Source organism: Bison bison, unplaced genomic scaffold (assembly GCF_000754665.1).
Source record: "Bison bison bison isolate TAMUID 2011002044 unplaced genomic scaffold, Bison_UMD1.0 scf7180017864072, whole genome shotgun sequence".
In the NCBI taxonomy this organism is placed as follows: domain Eukaryota; kingdom Metazoa; phylum Chordata; class Mammalia; order Artiodactyla; family Bovidae; genus Bison; species Bison bison.
Window position 1 is genome coordinate 3,780,032 of NW_011494644.1, and position 23,193 is coordinate 3,803,224.

Below are 23,193 nucleotides of genomic sequence, written 5' to 3' on the forward strand. Positions count from 1 at the left end.
GGACCAGGTGAGAACTTGGGCGTGGGGGACCGAGGGCCCTGGCTGGCTAGACCCCTGGGCCGGGCTGGACAAATGGAGGAGCGCGGGGGCGGTGGGTTGAAAGGGGAGTCGGTGACATACACACACACACGGAGTCCTATCCTTCCCGGCCGCTGCTAGACACACACACACACCCCTACTACTAAGGGAGGTCTCATCCCTCCCCAGGCCCTAAGACACACACAACACACACGCTCCTACACCTGCTACTGCTTTCGGTAAAGGGTTGCCACCCCTATCCCACCCTGAAGGCCCTTCCCTTTCTTGGGAAACCCGGTTGGGAAGTCTCCACACCTCCTCTTTAGGAATCATCAAAACGGATGCCCTCATCCCTACGGGGTCCCCCTGCCCCGTCACTGCAGGGTGTACCAAAGGTGGATTTTCCTCCCCAAATTAATGACGGGGTACTCGGTGCCACTTCTCTCCATCCCGGCTGGAACGTTCAGGGTTTCCGTTTGTCCCGGGAGGGGCGGGCGAGGAAGAGAGGGGGGCTTTTAGCGGGTGGGCCGTGGAAGGGAAAGGGCGGGTTGGCTTGTGTTTTCCTGGCTCAGCCCGGAAGGCCCGGAGAAGGCAGAGGCGGGAACTGTGCGCTGCGTCGGATTAATGGGTTGCCCCCTTCCCTCCTCCTGAGACCTGTCTTTGCTTAAGGAGGCCCCTCCGAGGAGTGAGTGACTAGGGGGGCTGGGGATTGGTGGCCAGCTGTGGCCGATGGCTTTCTACCCACGCTATCCACATTGAACTTCCCAAACCGGTCCGGATGGCCCCTGGGTTTCCAAGGCCCTGGGAACCAGTGACGGGAGCTGGGCTTGTTCCTGCCCGTTGCAGATTTGAGATTAGGGGAGTTGAGTGCTGGGAACATGGCCAATTCTAATCTGTGCCAGCTGCAGCTTCAGAGACAGAATATAGGGATGAAGGATCTAGTCCTGTCCAGTCCAGAGGATTCCTGTTTCACAAAAGGGATTGTAGCAGACAGTCTCTAGCTGGGTGATTAAAAATGTGCTTTAATTTGCTACTAGACCCTAATGGAGAAGGAAATGGCAACCCACTCCAGTCTTCTTGCCTGGAGAATCCCATGGACAGAGGAGCCTGGTGGGCTGCAGTCCATGGGGTCGCAAAGAATCGGACATGACTTAGCGACTAAATAACAACAATAGACCCGATAGATATTAGAAGATGCGTCATCCCTGGTGGCTCAGTGGCGAAGAATCTGCCTACAATGTGGGAGATGCGGGTTCCCTCCCTAGGTTAGGAAGATCCCCTGGAGAAGAACTCCACTATTCTTGCCTGGGAAATCCCATGGACAGAAAAGCCTGGCAGGGAGCCCAAGTCCATGGGGTCCCAAGATTCCACATGCCACATGACTTAGCGATTAAACCACCATCATCACTTCCCATCTCACATAATTACCACGTGGGATGTTGAGTATGGTAAATAAATATGAACATCTCTCAGTTAATTTTGTCCACTGTGATAGAATCTTTTAGCATTTGTGCTATAGGTCAGGAGATAAGTTGTAAGGAATAATGGAAAAGATGTCTCTGTGTCCAGCCCAGCCTTACAGTGTTGTTCTGGAAAATATAAAATAACAATGTATTTGTTTATATAAAAATTAAAAAGGGTTTAAAAGATAGATATATAATTTAACAAACAGCTTTTATTATTGGGACAGTCCTTGAAATTCCAGGCCATTGAGTCACAGAGTATAATTGTGGCAAAGTTTGTCCCTCTCTTGTTATGGAAATGAGACTTACAAGTAAATAGAGAGTAATTTATGGCACAATGTAATTGGGAGCCAACCTATTTAGTGTGGGTAGTAAATAAAGAAATTGGCCACTGTCATATGTTTGAGAAGGCTTTCTGGCAAAAAAAAAAGGCAGTGGGACTGGAAATAGTGTCTTCAGCCTTACTTTCTTCCGTATTCTTTTCAGCATTTTATCAGGCTAAAAAACCTAAGCTCTCAGAGATAATACCATTAACATTTTGTTATATGTGCATCTAGATCTTTTATTTTACTGTGGATATATGTATTTTATATTATGGATATATACATAAAATATGTAACAATCGGTATTTTATAATTTTTTCACATCATAGATATATTTTCATTAAATAAATATCAACATCATCTTAATGGCTATACAGTACTCCATTGTATGAATTTATCATTATTTAGCCTGGAAACTCCCATGGATGGAGGAGCCTGGTAGGCTGCAGTCCATGGGGTCGCTAAGGGTCGGACATGACTGAGCGACTTCACTTTCACTTTTCACTTTCATGCATTGGAGAAAGAAATGGCAACCCACTCCAGTGTTCTTGCCTGGAGAATCCCAGGGACGGGGGAGCCTGGTGGACTACTATGTATGGGGTTGCACAGAGTCGGACACGACTGAAGTGATTTAGCAGCAGCAACAGCAGCAACCTAGTTCTTATCAGTAGACAACTTCTTCCTGTTGTTTTACCATTAAGTATGTATTGTAAACAGATAAAATCGCACATCCTTTTGGCATGTTTTGATATGACTGATTGCTTCCTTCAGGTTCCTGGAAAATAAATTTTTGGGTCAAGGTTTGTACAATTTGATATTTTGATGGATATTGCCCAGTTACCCTTCATCTTTATGCCCATCATCAGTGTGTGAGGACAGTAGAAGCCCTCGTTGGGTCAATTGAGTGAAGACCACTAATGGTTTAAGATACTTTTCATTTCCTCCAGTGACAACAAGAGACAAGGTGACATGAGAGATTTGACTGTGCCCTGCATTGAAGAGCTTCCTGGTAGAATTAATCCTTAAAGAGACTGAAGTGGGTTTCAGGATGGCGAAAGAGGAGCCCCCGAGTACTTCAAAGGACTTGCAGGAGCTGCAGAGGAAGCTGTCTTTGCTGATAGCATCTGTCCAGAATAACTCAAAGGTCAGTTTCTAATCAGAGCACATAATGGAAAATTCCAAAATAACACTAGCTTAACACCATAGAAAATTATTTCTCCCTTAAGTAGGAGAAATTTGGAGATAGGTCAGAATCTTTCTAACTCACCACCATGTCATGTTTAAGTTGTGACCTTCAAACTCACTGACCAAGATGACTGCTAGAGTATCAGCCATTGAATCCACATTTGAGGCAGTAAGATGTTGTGGAGAGAAAAAGACTTGCAAGCCACCTCCAATTTAAGGAGACTTCCTAAAAGTCACACATACACAAACTTCCAGTTGCATCTCACAGACCAGAATTTAGTTTTCTGATCATCCCTTGTAGCAAGTGTGATTCTTTAGTTGGAGAGTGTCTATGGGGTCACACAGAGTCGGACATGACTGAAGCGACTTAGCAGCAGCAGCAGAGGCAACTCTCAGTCTGTGCCACAGATACCATCCTTTTGTTTTGTTATAATTTTGACCTGTTACCCTAAAAATGAGAGACTACTAGAGTCCAGTGTTTCACTAGAAACCCAGTGTCCAATGTAAATATGACATAGAACACATATGTAACTTAAAATTATCTAGTAGCCACATTTTAAAAGTAAAAAAAATTAGGTGAAATTAATCTTAATAGTTATTTTACTAAACCTGATATATCTAAAATATATCATTTTAACATGTAATCATTATAAAAATATTAATGGTAAAAGTTATTGAGATGTTTTATATTCTTTTTATACTAAGTCTTTGAAATCAGTGTGTATTTTACTAGTAGCTAGTTCCATTTGAACTAGCTACTTAACAAGTGTTCAGTAGCCGTTCAATGGCAGTGAGACTTGAGACAGTATATTTTGGTTTCTTGAACTTTTATATCTATTGTTTTCTTCCATATGTCTTTCAGTATTTTTTCAGGGGAAAAAAACAGCTCTCAGAGATAATATTATTAACATTTTGTTGAATGTCCTTCTAGACTTTTTTCTATGCAATATACCCATAAAATACATATATGTATGTAACAAAGTGAGCTGGTTGATTATCTGATTTTTGTATTCGATGCCACAGTTCCACTAGGATCTCTTTGAGGACCCACGCCTTTGTAGTCTAGAGCAGTATACTCTACAGGGATCTTTTCTGAACTCATCCCAAAATGCCTCTGGCACTCTGTGCATTTAGCAAGCTATTTTTAGATGAGACAAGTAACTTTCTAGTCAGCAGGCTGAGATTCTTATTACTAATGTTAGTGAGAAATGTGCTCATATTCATCTACATTTTCAGTTGATTCTCATTATCTGTGTTGGTTTTGTTGACTCACCTCAGGCATTGCACCATTCCAGTTGCATCTCACAGACTGGTTGAACCATTGCTCAAATGGGAAATAGGTTCTGGCAAACTTCTGGTGCCAACATTTTCATCAGCCAATAAAACCATAGCCTGTTTTGTGTGTCTTTGTTTAAAGGCACCTTTATCCTATACATACTGTTGATTTATTAAAATTGAACTCCAGGCCAACAGCCTATACTATATAGGCAGCTGTATCTCTTGCCTGAATGAAGTTTGTCTGGTATTTGCATTTTCTCTATAAGGTACATCACAGCCTTCTTATTCCTAGGAATACAAGCTAGTACTGCTACACGTTTTAAATGGGAAAATCACCACCACCAACAAAAGAAACCCATAAAAATGCAGAAAGAGGTGGCAGTAAATATACCATGGAAAGGACAGTTGTATAAAGAGCTGAAACAAGAAGCCAGTGTTAACCTAGTTTGACCTCAGATGGGAGCATATGCCTCAGGTGGTTCATGGTTTCCACTGCTGTATGCATGCCCATGAAAGCACCTTAAAGTGTTGATTTGGGGGTTACAAATCAATTTTAGTGAGTAGGCAAGTTCACAGATAAGGATTCTGCAAACAGTAGGAATTGACTGTACATTAATTAACCGTGGTTGAGCACTTACTATATGCCAGGCACTGTACTAGGCACTTGGCATGTCTTAACTTATTTAATATTCACATCTACCTTCTAAGGTAGGCATTTCAAAGCACATGAACTCTGACTTCTTGACATTTCTTCGTTTTTTCACATTAGATCCTCAGCCATAGTCAGTGGAGTCGGTTTGGACTAGATAACTTCCAGGGCAGTCGACTCCCAGGATGAGGGATGGGTCATCAGTTAGCTCAGCCTTGATGTTCTTCAGATAGTCCTGAGGTAGAGTACTTTCTGTTAAATGTTTAAATTATACTAATTGAATTAATTAGTATTAATTGTGTTTACTAAATTAAGTAATATTGGCAGACGAAGGAAGGGGAATCACCTGTAAACCCATCACTGATAAATCCAGTCGTGGTATTATCATTGTTGTTTTTGTTATTATTAGGCCTCTTCAGTATGTAATTTTTAGATACAGTATTTTTAATTATGGCAGATGTAGTTCTATATTTTTGTTTGATATTGTATATTGGTGTTTTTTCTAGATTGAAGCATAGGTCTTCCTACCAATTGCTTTTTTTGGTAGTAGAAACTTCCCTCAGATTGATATACCATAATTTACATAGTCATCCCCTTGCTTCAATGATATTTAGGTGATTTCTTTGTCCTAAGTAATTTATATCCTTAGAGTTCATAAGCCCTTTGAGTTCCAGATAAGAATAGATGGTTTCCAGATTGAGTGTTTGTGAAACAACTCCATCATTTCTTTTAGGAAACCTCTCGAACATAAAGTCTTAATGTCTTACTTTTAGGCTGACAGAGTCAGAAACCTGCCCAAAATAGCTTAAACAAACAAACAGTGGAACCTGCCAGAACTTTGGGGAAATGTAAGGCTGTCGCAGAAGCCAAAGGCAAGAAATAGCAGGGCGGAGCCTCAGGAGGGGTTAAAATGGTCAGGCAGGTCACTGGGGTCAGAGGTAACTCTCAATACCCTCTCTCGAACGGTACCTCATTATAACTTTTCCTTGTATATCAGCTTCATTCTTCTCTCTCTGCAGCCTGGCTTCCTTTGCTGTTCTCTTCACTTGGGCAGACACACTTGCCCAAGACAGTACCTTTAACTCCCCATGTTTCCTCCAGTTCCCAGCTGAAGCCCTCTGTGGGACTTCATCTTGAGAGTGCTTGATTCCTAGGAGCAAGAATCTGCTTGACCAAGTCACCTATAACCAGGGAGATGGCAGCTGGGCTGGGACTTTTCATTTCATGGGTATAAACATGGCTTCAGGGGTATACCCCTGGTGTGGGAGGGGGCAATTTCCAGAGAGGAGGGAAGAGAGAGCGAGAATGGGCTGGGCAGATACTGCTCCCCAACCCCGCCCTGTCAGTGATATCTCCATGTGGATTACCTGTGACAAAATAGTTTTGCTCTCATGCTGGCCCTTTCCTTCCACAAAGGATGTTTTTGAATGACCTCCTTTGCATCTGGGTCCCAATCCTGAATTATAGGACCATAATCTAGAAGAAACTATCACATAGAACCTTGGATTTGTCATTACCAGTGATTTTAAATGATCTTGATCCCTCTGCCCTCCAGAGCCCTTCTGGTAGCAAAGGACAGTGGATACTGATTATTTTTTTTCATTCTCGGACCAGGGAATTAGCCTGTCTTCTAAATAGTTCCAGGTGGAGGCTTTATGTCCTTAAACACTGGCCACGTTGTCCCTACTTTGGAACCTCCCATACTCATGTGTGCATTTTAAAATAAGTCATCTTTGTCCGACCTTGGGCTAGTTGCTCGGACTCACTGACTCTCTATCTCATCTTCTCTAAAATAAGCAATGCCAGGCTCATAGATTTGTTGTGAGGATGATCTCAGATGCTATTTGAGAAGGCCTTAGCACAGAGTCTGGCACTTAATGGTGCCAGTCTGTTCCAACTTTGCATTCCTGGGTTATTCAGCACTGCACCATGCCTGTAAAATCTTGATTAGAATACCTGGATCTATTTCAGGGTAGGGATGGAAAGTGTTCCTGAGTGATAAGCTCTCCTACTTTCTGTCCTTCCATTGTATCACCCTCTGTTGCCTGGGAGAATGAAAAGTTAATGGCTATATTCTAATTCCCAAATTTAAGTAATGTTAAATTTTCCCTTGTTACCTATCTCGTAGCATTGTAGACAGAAATAGGGAGTTTATTGAAAGTCCTTAAAATAGTACTTGGCACTTGAGTATTTAATGAATATTCTCTATTATTATTAGGCATAACTGAATCATATCTTCCCCTTCTGGGACAGACTGTCAGAGCAGGGCCATCCTCCTTAAGGGAAGACGATTGCTGGACTTAATTGTGTGCATCTCAAATTGGTCTCTCTGCATATCTGAATGACTTTATATTTTTTGGTTGTAGGCCCCAGATTTAGAAGAGGTTAAGAAAAAATTAGATTTCTTTAAGGACTGTAAGTAGTCCTTTCCTGCATTTCTCCTCTTGGATCCCCATGCCAGACAGTCCTGTTGATTTTTCATTCTTCATTCCTCTTTCATACAGCATCTCCTCCTCCTCTGCCATCAACCTAGTTTTGGCCATCATTATCCCTTGCTAGTTTCCCTGCAAATCTTCCTTGTTGCCTTTTCCACAGGACTACCAGGTTCATCTTTTTTAAAAAATTATTCCTTTGAATCTAAAAAAATGGTGCATATGAACTTGTTTGCAGGGCAGGGATAGAGATGCAGATATAGAGAATGGACGTGGACATGGGGGAAGGGGAGAGAGAGACAAACTGAGAGAGTAGCATTGACATGTATATGCTCAGTCAGTTCAGTCACTCAGTCGTGTCCGACTCTTAGCGACCCCATGGACTGCAGCACGCAAGTCTTCCCTGTCCATCACCAACTCCCGGAGCCTACTCAAACTCACGTCCATTGCATCCGTGATGCCATCCAACCATCTCATCCTCTGTCGTCCCCTTCTCCTCCCGCCCTCAATCTTTCCCAGCATCAGGGTCTTTTTCAGTGAGTCAGTTCTTTGCATCAGGTGGCCAAAGTATTGGAGTTTCATCTTCAACATTAGTCCTTCCAATCAATATTCAGGACTCATTGCCTTTAGGATGGACTGGTTGGATCTATATGCTATGACGTGTAAAATCATGTTGGATATATATGCTACCATGTGTAAAATAGCTAGTGGGAAGCTGCTCTGTAGCACAGGAAGCTCAGCTCAGTGCTCTGTGATGACCTGGAGGAGTGGGATGGAAGAGTGGGAAGGAGGCTCAAGAGGGACTGGATATTTGTATACTTATGGCTGATTCATGTTGTTGTACAGTGGAAACTAGCACAACATTGTAAAGCAGTTATATGCCAATAAAAATATTAAAATGTTTACATTAGTCAAAAAAATTATCCCTTTGGTTGTATGACAGTCTTGCCCAAAAGCCAGCAGTTTGCTTCTTATTTTTTTCTAGATAAAGTTTGAGTGAGCACTTTCCAATATAAATAGGATGTGAGCCACATATATAGTTTAACATTTTCAAGTAGTCATATTAAGAAACATAAAAAGAACTGTGTAAAATTAATTTTTAATAATATATTTTATATAACCCAATATATACACAACAATATAATTTCAACATATAATCAATATTAAAAAAGCATTGGTGAGATATCTTATTTTTAAAAAAATTTTTATTTTTTAATTGGTGGAAAACTGCCTTACAAGTTTGTGTTTCTGCCATACAGCAATGCAATCGGTCATAATTATGTATATATATATACACATATATATATGTGTGTATGCCTTCCCTCCCTCACCTCCCTCACCTCCCCTCATCTCACCCTTCTAGGTCATGAAGCATTCTTTTTTAAATACACTCAGTGCACCTCTCAATTCACATGCTAATTTTCCATTGGAAATACTTGGTCTCTATTCAAATTTCATAAAATTTATAATTGAAAAACTATTTGAAACATACCCAACTCGTTTGAAATATAATTAACTTTTTTCAATGACTGAATCAAGTAGCAATTTTTAAATTTAGATTAAAAATCTAGTTTATTGGTCACACTAGCCATGTATCAGGTGCTCAGGGCCACATGTGGCTACTGTACTGGAAAGTCTGGGTATGAAGTCCTAAGCCTGGAATTCTGGTGTTCCAGCCTCATCTGCTCCTCCCCACTGTGATTGCTGGGTCTTTTGTTTATGAGGATCAGAGAGAACAGTTTATTCTGCCAGATGACTTCTAGGGGTTTACTCGGTGTCTGTGGATTAGAGCTGGAAGGCAACCAAGATCTGGGGCAGCTCGAAGGACTAGCCCCACTCCCACGACCCCTCTGCCTCTGTCTCACCTCTAACAGCCCTAACCAGAAGATCTCACTGAGTTCTGATGCTGGAGTATCCACACTGAGTATTTCTAGCTCAGAGGCAGATTCTCTGACAAGAGAAGCTGAATAGCAAAGTCTTAGATAGCTTTTGTCAGAAAGGAGTAGCTGGAGGCGGTGTAGCCAGTGTATATTATGCCATTTTGTGGCCGGGCAGGAAGTAAAGTTTGTCAATACTGAAGCCCCAAGACCGACAGCTGTGGCTTCTTAAAACAGCCTTTTCTAGTTAAACGGAGTGAGTCCTGTGCTTTTTCGTCATCAACTTGAACTATAGAACCCTCATGCCTTCCAGCTTACCTCCAACTTCTGCATTTGAATCACTTGGGTGAACAAGTCATTTAGGAGCATGTGTTTTGATTAGTGGCACCCATGATCACTGTAGCTTAAATTATATCTTCAATTTACCTGCCGGCCTACATGGCCCAAAGGAAGGACCATGTTTGATGGGGAAGAGTTCCGGAATGATGGAGGCTTCAAGGGAATGGGAACTAGCATGCCAGCACTGAGGAGAGAGAGGGCATGGAGCCTAAGAAGATGAGGGAAGCCTTTCCTTGTGCGAGTGCTGTAAGGAGAGAGCAGATTAGCTGAGATGGCGTGGTCAGGCTGTCTCGCCCGTGTGCTCTCGCTCTTGCCCCATATTTTGTAAATGATTATCTAACAGCTGAGATCACTTATAGCACTGCACATGTGCCTCACAAGGTACTTGCTTGGCCATGGGCTACTTTTGTTCTCTAATCATATTTAAGCTCCACCTGGCAAGCCCTTGAGGCTGTGCTGTGTTGTGTTGTATTGGGGTGTGTGTTATGATGTGTTGTGGTTATGTTATGCTATATCTGCTACAATGGCTCCTGTGCCAGCCTGGAGAGAGAAACGTGTCTGCAGTTCCTACGGCTCTTCGAGTTTTCTCCCAGCTTCCCCGCTGTCTCCTTGCCTACCATGGGTTCAGCGAACAGTGAGATACAGTAAGACAGACACCGAGGGCCTGCTTTGTATTAAAGCAGCCTTCCCGCGCTGAGCCAGCTCCAGAAACCGTTTTGCCTAGTGGAGGAAGATAACCTACCTATTAACACAGCATAAGCTCTCAGCAGTCATCAGGCTGTGGCCTGACTGCTATCAGGTTGATGGCATAACATTTTCTCCTAATGAAATGGCAGCCATTGCAAACGTGACATCCAGAATGAAAGATTTAGCTTTGAATGCCTAGATTTTGCCACTTGGAAGCCATGTGACTCTACATGAGTCATTTCATCCCCACTGTTTCTCAAACTTTAATGTGTGTACAGATCACCTGGTGCTCTTGTTAAAAAACAGAACCTGATTTGTCACATCTGGATCGGGGCCCAAGATGCTGCATTTCTAACAAGCTTCCAGGAACTTCCCTGTCAGTCCAGTGGTTAAGACTTCACCTTCCAATGCAGGTGTGGGTTTGATCCCTGGGTGGGGGGCTAAGATCCCACATGCCTCCTGGCCAAACTAAATAAATAAAACAGAAGCAATATTGTAACAAATTCATTAAAGACCCTCCCCGCCCCCCCCCAAAAAAAGAACCCAGGAAACAAGCTCCCAGGTGATGCCAAGTAGCCAACACTTAACCTCCCTCAGTAGCCTCAGCTGTGAGGTAAGCAGCCATTTGTACATATGTTGAAGTGAAGTGTTAGTCACTCAGTCGTCCGACTCTTTGCAACCCCATGGACTGTAGCCCTCCAGGTTCCTCTGTCCATGGCATTCACCAGGCAGGAATACTGGAGTGGGTTGCCATTCCCTTCTCCAGGGGATCTCCCCAACCCAGGGATCAAACCCCCGTCTCCCTGCATCATGGGCAGATTCTTTACCATCTGAGCCACCACATCAGAGCATATGCTGAGCATGGCTTCCGAGAGGGTGTGTGTGAATCAGTAGAGCAGTAGTGCCTGGGTCTTTCCTTCTTTCACAAGACTTGAGATTGGGTGGGTCCTCAAACTTACCCCTGTCCTGTCCTGTCCCAGCTGCCTTAAGTTGTTGCTGGGGCAACTCATGTCTTGGGAGGATTATTATTGTTGACTTCTTACCAGCGGGCCTTCCACCCTTATGACCTTGGCTTATACTTCCTGCAGCTCAGGCAAATTCATCAACCTGGTCAGACATGGCTTTCACACCCGCTCTTCTGCTTTGTCCACAGGTGGTTTCCTTTATGAAGTCTCCAGTGGGTCAGTACCTGGACCGGCATCCTTTCCTGACCCTCACCTTGCTGGTATTTGTTGCTTTGTCAGCCGTTCCTGTCGGTTTCTTCCTGCTCCTCGTGGTGCTTACCTCCCTGGCTGCTTTTGTGGGAGTCATATTACTGGAAGGTATCCTACTCAGTTACTCACCCTCTTAGAAAATGACTCAGGACACCTGCCATTGCTGTCAAATGTTGCTGTTCTTGTCAAAGTCACATCAACCAAGGCAGCTTGTCAGAGTAGTTAAAACATGGACTCTGGAGTCTGTTAGAATCCCACCTCCCCCAGCGTGATTTTAGACATGTTGTTAACTCTCTCTGAGCCTCAAATTCCTCATATGTAAGATAGGGATGTAATAATACTGTCTCAGAGAATTGTGAGGATTGAAACCTACAGTTCTGTAAAGTACTTAGCACGGTCCTTGACACAGAGTAGCTTCTCCATGAATGCTAACTGTTGCCATTAAACAGAGAAGCCATTCACTCAACAGTTATTGAGCATCTGTTGCATGCCAGGTGCCTTGCTGTGTATTGAGGGTCTCCTTCACCTTTCCTCCCGAAGTCCCACTGCCTGTTGTCAGCTTCTCCCTGGGTTGCTAAGTTAAAATTACTGAGAAAGTAAATCTGATTGGCTCAGTTTGCCTTTTCAAACCAGATCACAATCCACAAAGAGATGTTTGCCATTTCTTTGTGGTGGTTAGCCATCCTTTGAAAAATACTGATCTAGGATTTTGTGAATCTTTATTGAAAAGGCAGCACACCTGTTTACTTTCTCTACTTTCCTTCCTTTCCGTGGTCCATCCCTGAAACTGTCACTGTGGAGTACCAGGTGGGCAATTTGAGTACTTGTGAGGCAAGGGGAAGGAGGTCTGCCATGCAGCATTTGCCATGTTATTAATTCTACATTGGAAGGGGAAATTTGGCTATGAGGGAGGCAAGAGGAAGTGTGCTGAGCAGACAGAAAATACCACAGACTGTCACGTGTGTGATGGTTATTGTCATGCCATCACTTAGAGGAAGTTATTATATTCCTTTTACAGATGAGTGAAACTAGAATTCTAAGGAAGCCCAGGAACTCACACTATAAATCCTTAACTAGGCTCAAACTCAATCATGTCAACTATAAAAAGCCGTGCTCTCTCTGTAGTACCTTTTACTATTTTCCCCCATATATCCTGTATTATAAAAATGTATTTGCTCTGCACTTAGATGCTAACTCATTAATATTCCCATTAAAATAATGATAGGTAAAATGATCATTCAGACCTTACAGTTACTGCATAATGGTTGCCAGGTGGGGTTGTAAAAGATGTAATCAAAAGTTATGTTTAGATTTTACTTTATTTAGCCTGCATAGCCTTTATTTCCATAGGTTGCAGGTAAGTGCGAATTATAGTATTTGTTAGGCACTTTGAAACATTGGACATAATTTACCACCCTTATTACTGCCTTGGCTAACTCCTGCTAGAGGATTCTACTGGGAGTCCATCCCTGACGTTGAGGGTGAAGTGAAAGTGAAGTCGCTCAGTCATGTCCGACTCTTTGTGACCCCATGGATGGTAACCTACCAGGCTGTGCGGTCCATGGGATTTTCCAGGCAAGAATACTGGAGTGGGTTGCCATTTCCTTCTCCAGGGGATCTTCCCAACCCAGGGACTGAACCCGGGTCTCCTGCATTGCAGACAGACACTTTACTGTCTGAGCCACTTGAGGGTGAGGGGGTTTCAAATTCAAATACCCATGGGCAAGGCAGATAGCAGAAGTGAGCAAAGCAGTCCAAGAATGATACAGTTGGGTACAGTGGGGCCTGGAGGAAACTGGAAGGCCAGTCAATTGGTGCCATGCAACAATGCTTATGTGGGTATTGAGATTGCCTCCTTTTTTAAGCAATGCCAGAAGTCTGGATTTTTATGGGAAATCTCCTCACTTCAGTTCAGTTCAGTCACTCAGTTGTGTCCAGCTCTTTGCGACCCCATGAACTGCAGCATGCCAGGTCTCCCTGTCCATTACCAACTCCCGGAGTCTACCCAAACTCATGTCCATTGAGTCGGTGATGCCATCCAACCATCTCATCCTCTGTTGTCCCCTTCTCCTCCTGCCCTCAATCTTTCCCAGCATCAGGGTCTTTTCCAATGAGTGAGCTCTTTGCATTAGGTGGCCAAAGTATTGGAGTTTCAGCTTCAACATCAGTCCTTCCAATGAACACCCAGGACTGATCTCCTTTAGAATGGACTGGTTGGATCTCCTGCAGTCCAAAGGACTCTCTAGAGTCTTTTCCAACACCACAGTCCAAAGGCATCAATTCTTCTGCACTCAGCTTTCTTTATAGCCCAACTCTCACATCCATACATGACCACGGGGAAAACCATAGCCTTGTCTAGATGGACCTTTCTGGGTTAACTGTTGTTTTAAACCCATTGGTACGGGGTTTGGCATCTTCAGTCTGTTTTAGATGGATGATTCTTTTGACACACGCTCCTCTAGGACTGGTCATCTCTGTGGGCGGCCTCGCACTGCTCTGTGTCCTCTGTGGCTTGGGCTTTGTGTCACTCGTCATGTCAGGGACAATCATGGTGTCCTACATGGTAATCTCCAGCCTCATCAACTACTGGTTTTCTCTCAGGTAAGTGCATGTCAGTGCAATAATCAATCTTTACCATTTGGGTAGATTTCCACAAATAACACCCTAACCCTGGTCACATCACACTCAGTCTCCAAAGCTAGGAGGTGCCTAGTATCCTCACCTCTCTTCTTATGGAGAAGTGAGGTTTCCTTCTCAATTTTTTTTTTTTTTTTTTTAATTATCAGGTAGTAAGGTAGTAATGCTTTGGTGGCAAATAATGAAAAACCTAAATAGATACTAGCTTAAACAAATAGGAATTTATTTTTATTGCATAGCAAAAAGCTGGCGATAGCTCGGTACTGGCACAGAGCCAACCCAGTGTCCTCAAGGTACCAGGCACCTTCCGCTTTTCTGTGTTGCTCCATTGACCTGTCACCTCATGACCACAAGAAAGCTGCTGTGGCCCTGGCTCCACCAACCACATTCAAGGCAGGATGAAGGGAGAAATAAATGAGTCCTCTCTCACCAATTGAGTATGATCTTTTTTATCAAGTAAATGACATCTTTCCCAGAACCTCCCCCTTTCTTACCCCAAATGACCTCATTGGCTGGAATTTTGGCAGATGGCCATTCTAAACTGGAAGGGAGGCTGGGAAATGGAGTACACACCCACAAGGAAAAAAGCTTTAAGAATGTGTGTTGGTCAGCCAAGCTCTGGTGTGTGCTGTAGTTCCCCACCATGCGGTATCAGTGTTAGGAAGGCTACTTGAAATTCAAAGAGAATCCATGGAGCCAGTTACGTCAATATCAATAGTGTTACCTCTGCTCTCACTTTCCTCTGAAACCTATCATCACTGGGATGAAAAAAGACAGACTTAGTTCTCTTCCCCTACTACATCTCCCTTCTGTTAATGATGTAAAGAAATAGTTAATTAGGATTTGGTGATAGGGGTCTGAATCCCAGCTATGCCATTTTTTAGCTGTGTGGTCTTGAACTAGCTATCCAACATCTCTGCTCTCAGTTTTCTTTCATGGGTTAAACAGGGCTACTCCTTGCTCTGCCTCTCTCACTGGATTGTTGTAAGGACACAAACAGTAATTGGAGAAAATGTAATATCCAAACTACAACAGGGAAAAGGATCATAACCTTTACCCCTAACTCAGGCATTTTAACCTCTGGTGTCCCTAATTTCCTCATCTGTAAAGTTAGTGTAGCCCCAAATCTGGTGTGGTTGCAAGAAGTGGCCAAAAATAAACCAACAAAGAATGTCATTTATTCAGTCGTGTACACTCAACATTGCTCTTTAAAGAGGCCTTAGAACTAATCATTTCCTCTTGTTACCAAACAGGCTGTTGCCGCAACACAACTCCAGTGGTGACTGTCCGCTGGCTGTGAAGTCTGCACACGTAGAGGGGGTCTACCAGGAATGACCAGCTGAATGGAACCAAAGGTTTTATTCAAACACCTCTGGAATATTGTTGGATCTTTGCCCCTTAGGATTATGACTTAGAAGGGACTGGGTAGTTAAACACTTCCTGGAGGTATCCTTTAGCTTTTTCACTTATTTGTTGGGTCCTACAGTAGACGGTTTTGGAGATCTTGCTGCTCTGGGTCAGTTCCATTAGCTGACCCACCTTCACAAGTAGAATCAGCAAAGAATCCCATTGACTTGGTGGCTCTTCGATCCTCTCATCGCCTCCCCAGAGATGCAGACCTGACCTTGGCAAGGTTCTGAGCCTCTACAGGCCAGTCACCTGATTCCCAAAGGCTCAGATCTTGTATCTGAAGTCCAGTTTGGGTAACCATAGATTGTTTTTACTTTTTATTTCTTTTTAATGAGAGCTGCTTATTTCTTCACCCATTTGAAAAAAAAGGTGGGGGGGGGGGAAATCCAAAACAGAACGAGCTCTTCTGTCTTATGAGCCTCTTATCAGAAATATAAATAGCATTTGGGAATAATGGCCTCTCAGACAAAGTTAGAAAATAGAGTCCAATCTTATCCTTTTGGCCAAGAGCTTTTTTTCTAAGGCTAAAGGTATCGTTTCCACCATTGAATACTGTTCAGTGATGTTACTCTTTAAAATATTTGCACTTGACACTTTTGTATTGTATTAAGGAAGTTGTCTTGTTAAGCCATTTCTTCAAAAAGTCCTATGCAAATGCTAAACAACTACAAAAATTTTTTAAATCCTTTGGGGTTTCTACTTAAGTAGTTTATTTGCTATGGTACTTTATTAAATAAATATTTATTTAGATGAGCTTTTTTTCTTTACTCTTTATTTCAGAATTCTCTCTAGACATCATACCCATTCATTCCTTCTGTGTCAATTTAATGGCAGATCCTGGGTAATAAGGCTTTTCTAGTTGCTAGTGGTAGACACTCAACTCAAAATGGCTTTAAAAAATGGAAGTAGAGGGGGAAGAGATTCATTTCACTGAAATAAAATGCCAAGAGGTGGGTCTTTAGACACTGCTGGATCCAGGGCTTAAGTGATGTCATTAAACATCTATCTCTCTTCATCTCTCAGCACCACTTTTCTCAGTCTAAATGACTTTTACACAGTCTGTCCCCATGTGGAGGTCCCGGCAGCTCTAATTTTATATCAGCCTCATAGTTAGCACTCCGTATTGGGCAAAGAGGCTGCTCTTTTCCAATAGTACATTCAGATTTTCTGAGTTTGGCTCTGATTGGACAGACTTGGGTCACGTGGGCAACCCCAAACCAAGTGCGGGGGAAGGTAGGGGATGGAATATGCTGATGGATCAGGGCAAGGACATATGTGCATTCAAGAACTAGGAGAGGGAATGGATAAGCCCCCTCTGACTCTGCATAGGTGGGAGTGATAGGGTATTAGAGATGGGAAGACGATCTGACCCCAAAGGAAAAAGGGCAGACAGAAGCAAATACTTGCTATTTGATTCAGGAGAACATGAAGCCCTTAATTAATTTGGTACTTTTCTGTATCCCATGACAGTCAGCCACACCTGTCCCTAAAGGTGACTTCAACTCTATTAGAGAACAAGAACTGCATATCCCTGCCAATATATGGGAGTATGATATTAACAGTTACCGTTTATTGAATGTTTCTTACTTACATGCAACTGTCCGCTACTAGCTGTCTAAACTAAATACCCTGCTGGGTTCTGAGCTTCAGAAATGAAGAGCAAAAAGGCCCTTGGCCTCCTGAAGTTTACTTTCTAATGTAGGAGTCACTTAACAAGTGTATTAGTTATCTCTTGTTGTATAACGGTTTACAAAAAGCATGTTTGTTATCCTATATTTTTGGTATGTTAGAAATAGAGGTCTGGCTTAGCTGGGTCCTTTGTTGTTTAGTCAGTGAGTTGTGTCTGACTGTTTGTGACTCCGTGGACTGTAGCCTGCCAGGCTCTTCTGTTCATGGAATTTTCCAGACAAGAATACTGGAGTGGGTTGCCATTGCCTTCTCTAAGCTGAGTTCTTTGCACGACTGCAATAACAGTGATGTCAGGGCTGGGTTCTCCTTTGAGGCTCAACAGGGAAAGGATCCACATCCAAGCTCACATTGTCATTGGCTGCATCCATTTCCTTGTAGGCTTTGGGGCTGAGTTCCTCAATCCCTGTCATAAAGAAGCTCATAACCTGGCAGCCTGCTTCTTCAAAACTACCAAGGAAGAGGGTCTCTAAGCAAGATGGACATTACATGCTACAACACACAATCGTGTACACATAATCACATACAGCCTGTCACTTTCATTACATTCTGTGGGTTAGAAGCAATCGGGTCCCACTCACTCTAAGAAGAGAGATCACACAAGGGAACACATATCACGGATGAGAATCATGGACTCCACCTTATAGTCTACCTGCTACAACAAGTAAACAAAATATCAGATTATGATAAGTGAATTAAAGAAAGTCGAAGGGCAGGCCATGTCAGCCACAGCAATCTTCTCTTTGAACCACAGAAAGAGAATTTGTCACCATGCCAAGAGCTGGGGGGCAGGTATTCCTAGCAGAGGGCACAGGAACACAAAGCCCCAAGACTGAAAGGAGCTTAAGGAAAAGAAATGATATCAGTGTGACTGGACTTGGTGAGCAAAGGGTAAATGGAGGACAGACAGGAGCCCATCATGCAAGACTTCACAGGGTAAGAAATTTACAGCAAAGAGCAAAGGGAAGATGGTAAAGAATTTCACACTTTGCATTAGCAGAAACGTAGATTAGACTTAGATTTTTAAAGATCACTTGTGGCCGATGGATTGGGGATCAAAAGGCCAGTCAGGAGGTCTGCAGAGGTCCACAGCAGAGGATGGTTTACACTAGTGTGGAGAGCTAGCAGCATTTGGTGACGGACTGCGTGTGGGTAGTGGAGGAAAGGGGCACACAGGATGGCACCTGAATTTTTAATTTGAGCCAGTGGGTAGTCAGTGACACTATTTTCTGAGATGGCATCTGAGCTTTTCTCATATTAAGTCAAATACGCCTTTTTGACACCAAGAGAATGTCAAATGAACAGTGGCTTATAGAGTAGATCTGGGCTGGGGATACAAGAATTGGAAGTATTTTCAGTGCTGAGAGTTTTACACAGCCTTCTTATGGAATATCCGGAGAGTAGGCAAGAGATCATTTTACGACATTTTTCTGATCACATAAATAGCCTTGCTTCAAACTCTGCAAGGTACAAGGTGCTTTCCCATTGCACTTAATAGTGCTAAGTCCTTTACATCACAGGCTATGACTGCTGACTTCTCATTCTTCATATTTCCTTAGCCTCTGGATTTTAGAGTGAATGAAATTAGGGTTCAGGGCTGAAATGATTCACAAATTCTGCTAAGATGTGACATACAAATCAAGGTTTGCAATTCAGGCTGTCACACTACCTGGAGCCTGAGGCCTTGGCAAACAGATGAAGTAAAATAATATACAGAACCCAGCAGAGTGCCTGTCACAGAATAGGCCCATAAAGAATAGTTGTCAAAGTGCATGGTGCACTGTTATTTGAAACTGAGTGGAATGGAAACACACAGGTAACCTATAGGTAATAGCCCAAGAATATACCCACACACCTTTGGGTACCTTGTCTTTGACAAAAGAAGGCAAGAATATACATGGAGAAAAGATAGCCCCTTCAATAAGTGGTGCTGGGAAAACTGGACAGCTATGTGTAAAAGAATGAAATTAGAATACTTCCTAACACCTTACACAAAAATAAATGGATTTAAAGACCTAATATAAGAGCAAAGCCTGTAAAACTCTTAAGACGAAAACATAGGCAGAATACTCTTTGACATAAATCACAGCAAGATCCTCTATGACCCACCTCCCAGAGAAATGAAATAAAAGCAAAAATAAATGGGACCCAATTAAACTTAAAATCTTTTGTACAGGAAAGGAAACTATGAGCAAAGTGAACAGGCAACCCTAGGAATGGGAGAAAATAATAACAAATAAGACAACTGACAAAGGATTAATCTCCAAAATGTACAAGCAGTTCATTCAGCCCAATACCAGAAAAACAACCCAATCAAAAAGTGGGCAGGAGGCCTAAACTGGCATTTCTCCAAAGAAGACATACAGATGACTAATAAACATATGAAAATATGCTCAACATTGCTCATTATTAGAGAAAATCAAAACTACAATGAGGTATGACCTCACACCAGTCAGAATGGCTATCATCAAAAAGTCTACAAACAATGCTGGAGAGGGTGTGGAGAAAAGGGAACCCTTTTGCACTGTTGGTGGAAATGTAAATTGATACAGCCACTATGGAGAACAGTATGGAGATTCCTTAAAAAACTAAGAATAAAACTACCATTTAAAAAATTTTTCCGTGTTTTTTTCAGTCACTAAGTCATATCTGATTGTGACATCATGCCAAGCTTCCCTGTCCTCCACAGTTGCCCAGAGTTTGCTCAGAATCATGTCCACTGAATCAGTGATGCCATCCAACCACCTCATCCTCTGTCGTCCCCTTCTCCTCCCGCCTTCAGTCTTTCCCAGCATCAAGGTTATTTACCAGTGAGTCAGCTCTTCACATCTGGTGGCCAAAGTACTGGAGCTTCAGCTTCAGCATCAGTCCTTCAGGTATCATCAAAGTTGATTTCCTTCAGGATTGACTGGTTTGATCTCCATGCAGTCCAAAGGACTTGCAAGTCCTCTCCAGCACCACTATTCAAAAGCATCAGTTCTTCAACATCAGCCTTCTTTATGATCCAGTTCTCACATCTGAACATGGCTACTGGAAAAACCATAGGTTGACTATACAGACCTTTGTTGGCAAAGTGATATCTCTGCTTTTGAATATGCTATGTAGGTTTGTCATCACTTTACTTCCAAGGAGCAAGCGTCTTTTAATTTCATGTCTTCAGCCACCATCTACAGTGATTTTGGAGCCAAAGAAAATAAAATCTGTCACTGTTTCTACTTTTCCCCCTTCTAATTTGCCATGAAGTGATGGGACAAATGTCATGATCTCCAGTCAGTTCAGTTCAGTCGCTCAGTTGTATCTGACTCTTTGTGATCCCATGGACTGCAGCATGCCAGGCTTCCCTATCAATCACCAGCTCCTGCAGTTTGCTCAAATTCATGTCCACTGAGTCAGTGATACCATCTAACCATCTCATCCTCTGGCATCCCCTTGTCCTGCCTTCAATCTTTCCCAGTATCAGGGTCTTTTCTAGTGAGTCAGCTCTTCTCATTAGGTGGTCATAGTATTGGAGCTTAAGTTTCAGTATCAGTCCTTCCAATGAATATTCAGGACTGATTTTCTTTAGGATTGACTGGTTTGATCTCCTTGCAGTCTAAGGGACTCTCAAGAGTCTTCTCCAGAACCACAGTTTAAAAGTATCAATTCTTCAGCACTCAGCATTCTTTACGGCCCAACTCTCACATCCATAAATGACTAATGGAAAAACCATAGCTTTGATTAGACAGACTTTTGTTGGCAAAGTAATGTCTCTGCTTTTTAATATGCTGTCTAGGTTGGTCATAGCTTTTCTTCCAAAGAGCAAGTATCTTTTAATTTCATGGCTGCACTCACCATCTGCAGTGATTTTGAAGAAATCAAAATCAAGAAAATAAAAAATAAACCAAGAAAATAAAGTCTGTCACTGTTTCCATTGTTTCCCCATCTATTTGCCATGAAGTGATGGGACTGGATGCCATGATCTTTGTTTTTTGAACATTGAATTTTAAGCCAGCTTTTTCATTCTCATCTTTCACCTTCAGCAAGAGGCTCTTTAATTCCTCTTTGCTTTCTGCCATAAGGGTGGTATCATCTGTATATCTGAATTTATTGATACTTCTCCCCAAAATCTTTGTGCTTCATCCAGCCCTCCATTTCGCATGAAGTACTCTGCATATAAGTTAAATAAGCAAGGTGATATACAGCCTTGACATACTCCTTTCCCATTTTGTAACCAGTCCATTTTCCATGTCTGATTTAATTGTTGCTTCTTGACCTGCATACAGGTATCTCAGGAGGCAAGTAAGGTGGTCTGGTAGTCCCATCTCTTTAAGAATTTTCCACAGTTTGCTGTGTTCTACACAGTCAAAGGCTTTTGTGTAGTCAGTGAAGCAGAAATAGATGTTTTTCTGGAATTCTCTTGCTTTTTCTATGATCCAATGGATGATGGTGAGTTTTAAGCCTGTTTTTGCAGTCTTCTCTTTCACCCTCATCAAGGCTTTTTGCTATTAGAGTGCTATCATCTGCATATCTAAGGTTGTTGCTATTCCTCCTAGCAATCTTGAGTCCAGCTTGTGCTTCATCCAGCCTGGCATTTCGGATGATGTACTCTGCATATAGGTTTAATAAGCAGAGTGACAATAAACACCCCTGTCATACTCCATTCCCAATTTTGAACCAGTCCGTTGTTCCAAATCTGTTTCTGTTTCTTCTTAATCTACATATAGTTTCTCAGAAAGCAGATAAGGTGTTCTGGTATTCCCTTCTCTTTAAGAATTTTCCAGTTTTCTGTGATCCACACAGCACACAGCCAAGGGCTTTAGCATAGTTAATGAAGCAGAAGTAGATGTTTTTCTGGAACTCCCTTGCTTTCTCCAGGGTCCAGTGAATGTTCACAATTTGATCTCTGGTTACTCTGCCTCTTTGAAACCCAGCTTGTAGATCTGGAAGTTTTCGGTTCATGTACTTCAGAAACCTAGCTTAAAGGATTTTGAACATAACCTTACTAGCTTGTGAAATGAATGCAATTGTGTGGTAGTACAAACAGTCTTTGGCACTGCCCTTCTTTGGAACTGGAGTGTAAACTGACCTTTTCCAGTCCTGTGGCCACTGCTGAGTTTTGCAGATTTCCTGGCATATTGAACATAGCACTTTAACAGCATCATCCCTCAGGATTTTAAATAGCTCAGCTGAAATTCCATCATCTCCACTAGCTTTGTTCGTAGTAATGCTTCCTAAGGCCCACTTGACTTCACACTCCAGAATATATGGCTCTAGGAGAGTCACCACACCATCATGGTTATTTGGGTCATTGAAACCTTTTTGGTACAGTTCTCTGTGTATTCTTGCCTCCTCTCCTTAATTTCTTCTCTTTCTGTTAGATCCTTACAGTTTCTGTCCTTTATTGTGCCCATCCTTGCATGAAATATTCCCTTTAGAGCTCTAATTTTCTTGAATACATCTCTAGTATTTACCATTCTATTGCTTTCCTCTATTTCTTTGCATTTTCATATAAGAAGGCCTTTTTATCTCTCCTTGCTATTCTCTGGAACTCTGCATTCAGTTGCATATATCTTTCCCTTTCTCCCTTGCCGTTCACTTTTCTTCTTTCCTCAGCTATTTTTAAAGCCTCCTCAGACAATCACTTTGCCTTCTTGCCTTTCTTTTTATCTGGGATAGTTTTGATCACTGTCTCCTGTACAGTGTATGAACCTCTGTCAATAATTCTTCAGGCACTCTGTCTACCAGATCTAATCCTTTAAATCTATTCATCACTTCCACTGTATAATCATAAGGGATTTAATTTAGGTCATATCTGAATGCCATGATGGTTTTCCCTACTTTCTTTAAGCCTAAATTTTGCAAAAAGGAGCTCTTGATCTGAGCCACAGTCAGCTCCAGGTCTTGTTTTTGCTGACTGTATAGAACCTCTCCATTTTTGGGTTCAAAGAATATAATCAATCTGATTTTGGTACTGACCATCTGGTGATGTCCATGTGTAGAGTCTTCCCTTGTATTG

The 23,193-nt window shown here is 42.4% G+C and overlaps 1 protein-coding gene across 1 annotated transcript; it reads left to right on the top strand.

The window, feature by feature from the left end:
• Window positions 1-2,478: 2,478 nt before the first annotated feature.
• Window positions 2,479-16,265, top strand: TMEM159 (transmembrane protein 159). Its single transcript, XM_010837173.1, has 4 exons — window positions 2,479-2,948; window positions 11,405-11,573; window positions 13,928-14,066; window positions 15,356-16,265. Exons 1-4 carry the CDS (start codon window positions 2,853-2,855, stop codon window positions 15,435-15,437), a joined length of 486 nt encoding a protein of 161 aa, XP_010835475.1. The 5' UTR covers window positions 2,479-2,852; the 3' UTR covers window positions 15,438-16,265.
• The last annotated feature ends 6,928 nt before the right edge of the window (window positions 16,266-23,193 follow it).

Bases quoted from the DNA above. Each gene is read 5' to 3' on its own strand.
- TMEM159 (XM_010837173.1), top strand. From the start codon at position 2,853: ATGGCGAAAGAGGAGCCCCCGAGTACTTCAAAGGACTTGCAGGAGCTG. The intron at 2,949-11,404 runs GTCAGTTTCTAA...CTTTGTCCACAG, and splicing joins CTGTCCAGAATAACTCAAAG to GTGGTTTCCTTTATGAAGTC. The intron at 11,574-13,927 runs GTATCCTACTCA...ACGCTCCTCTAG, and splicing joins GGGAGTCATATTACTGGAAG to GACTGGTCATCTCTGTGGGC.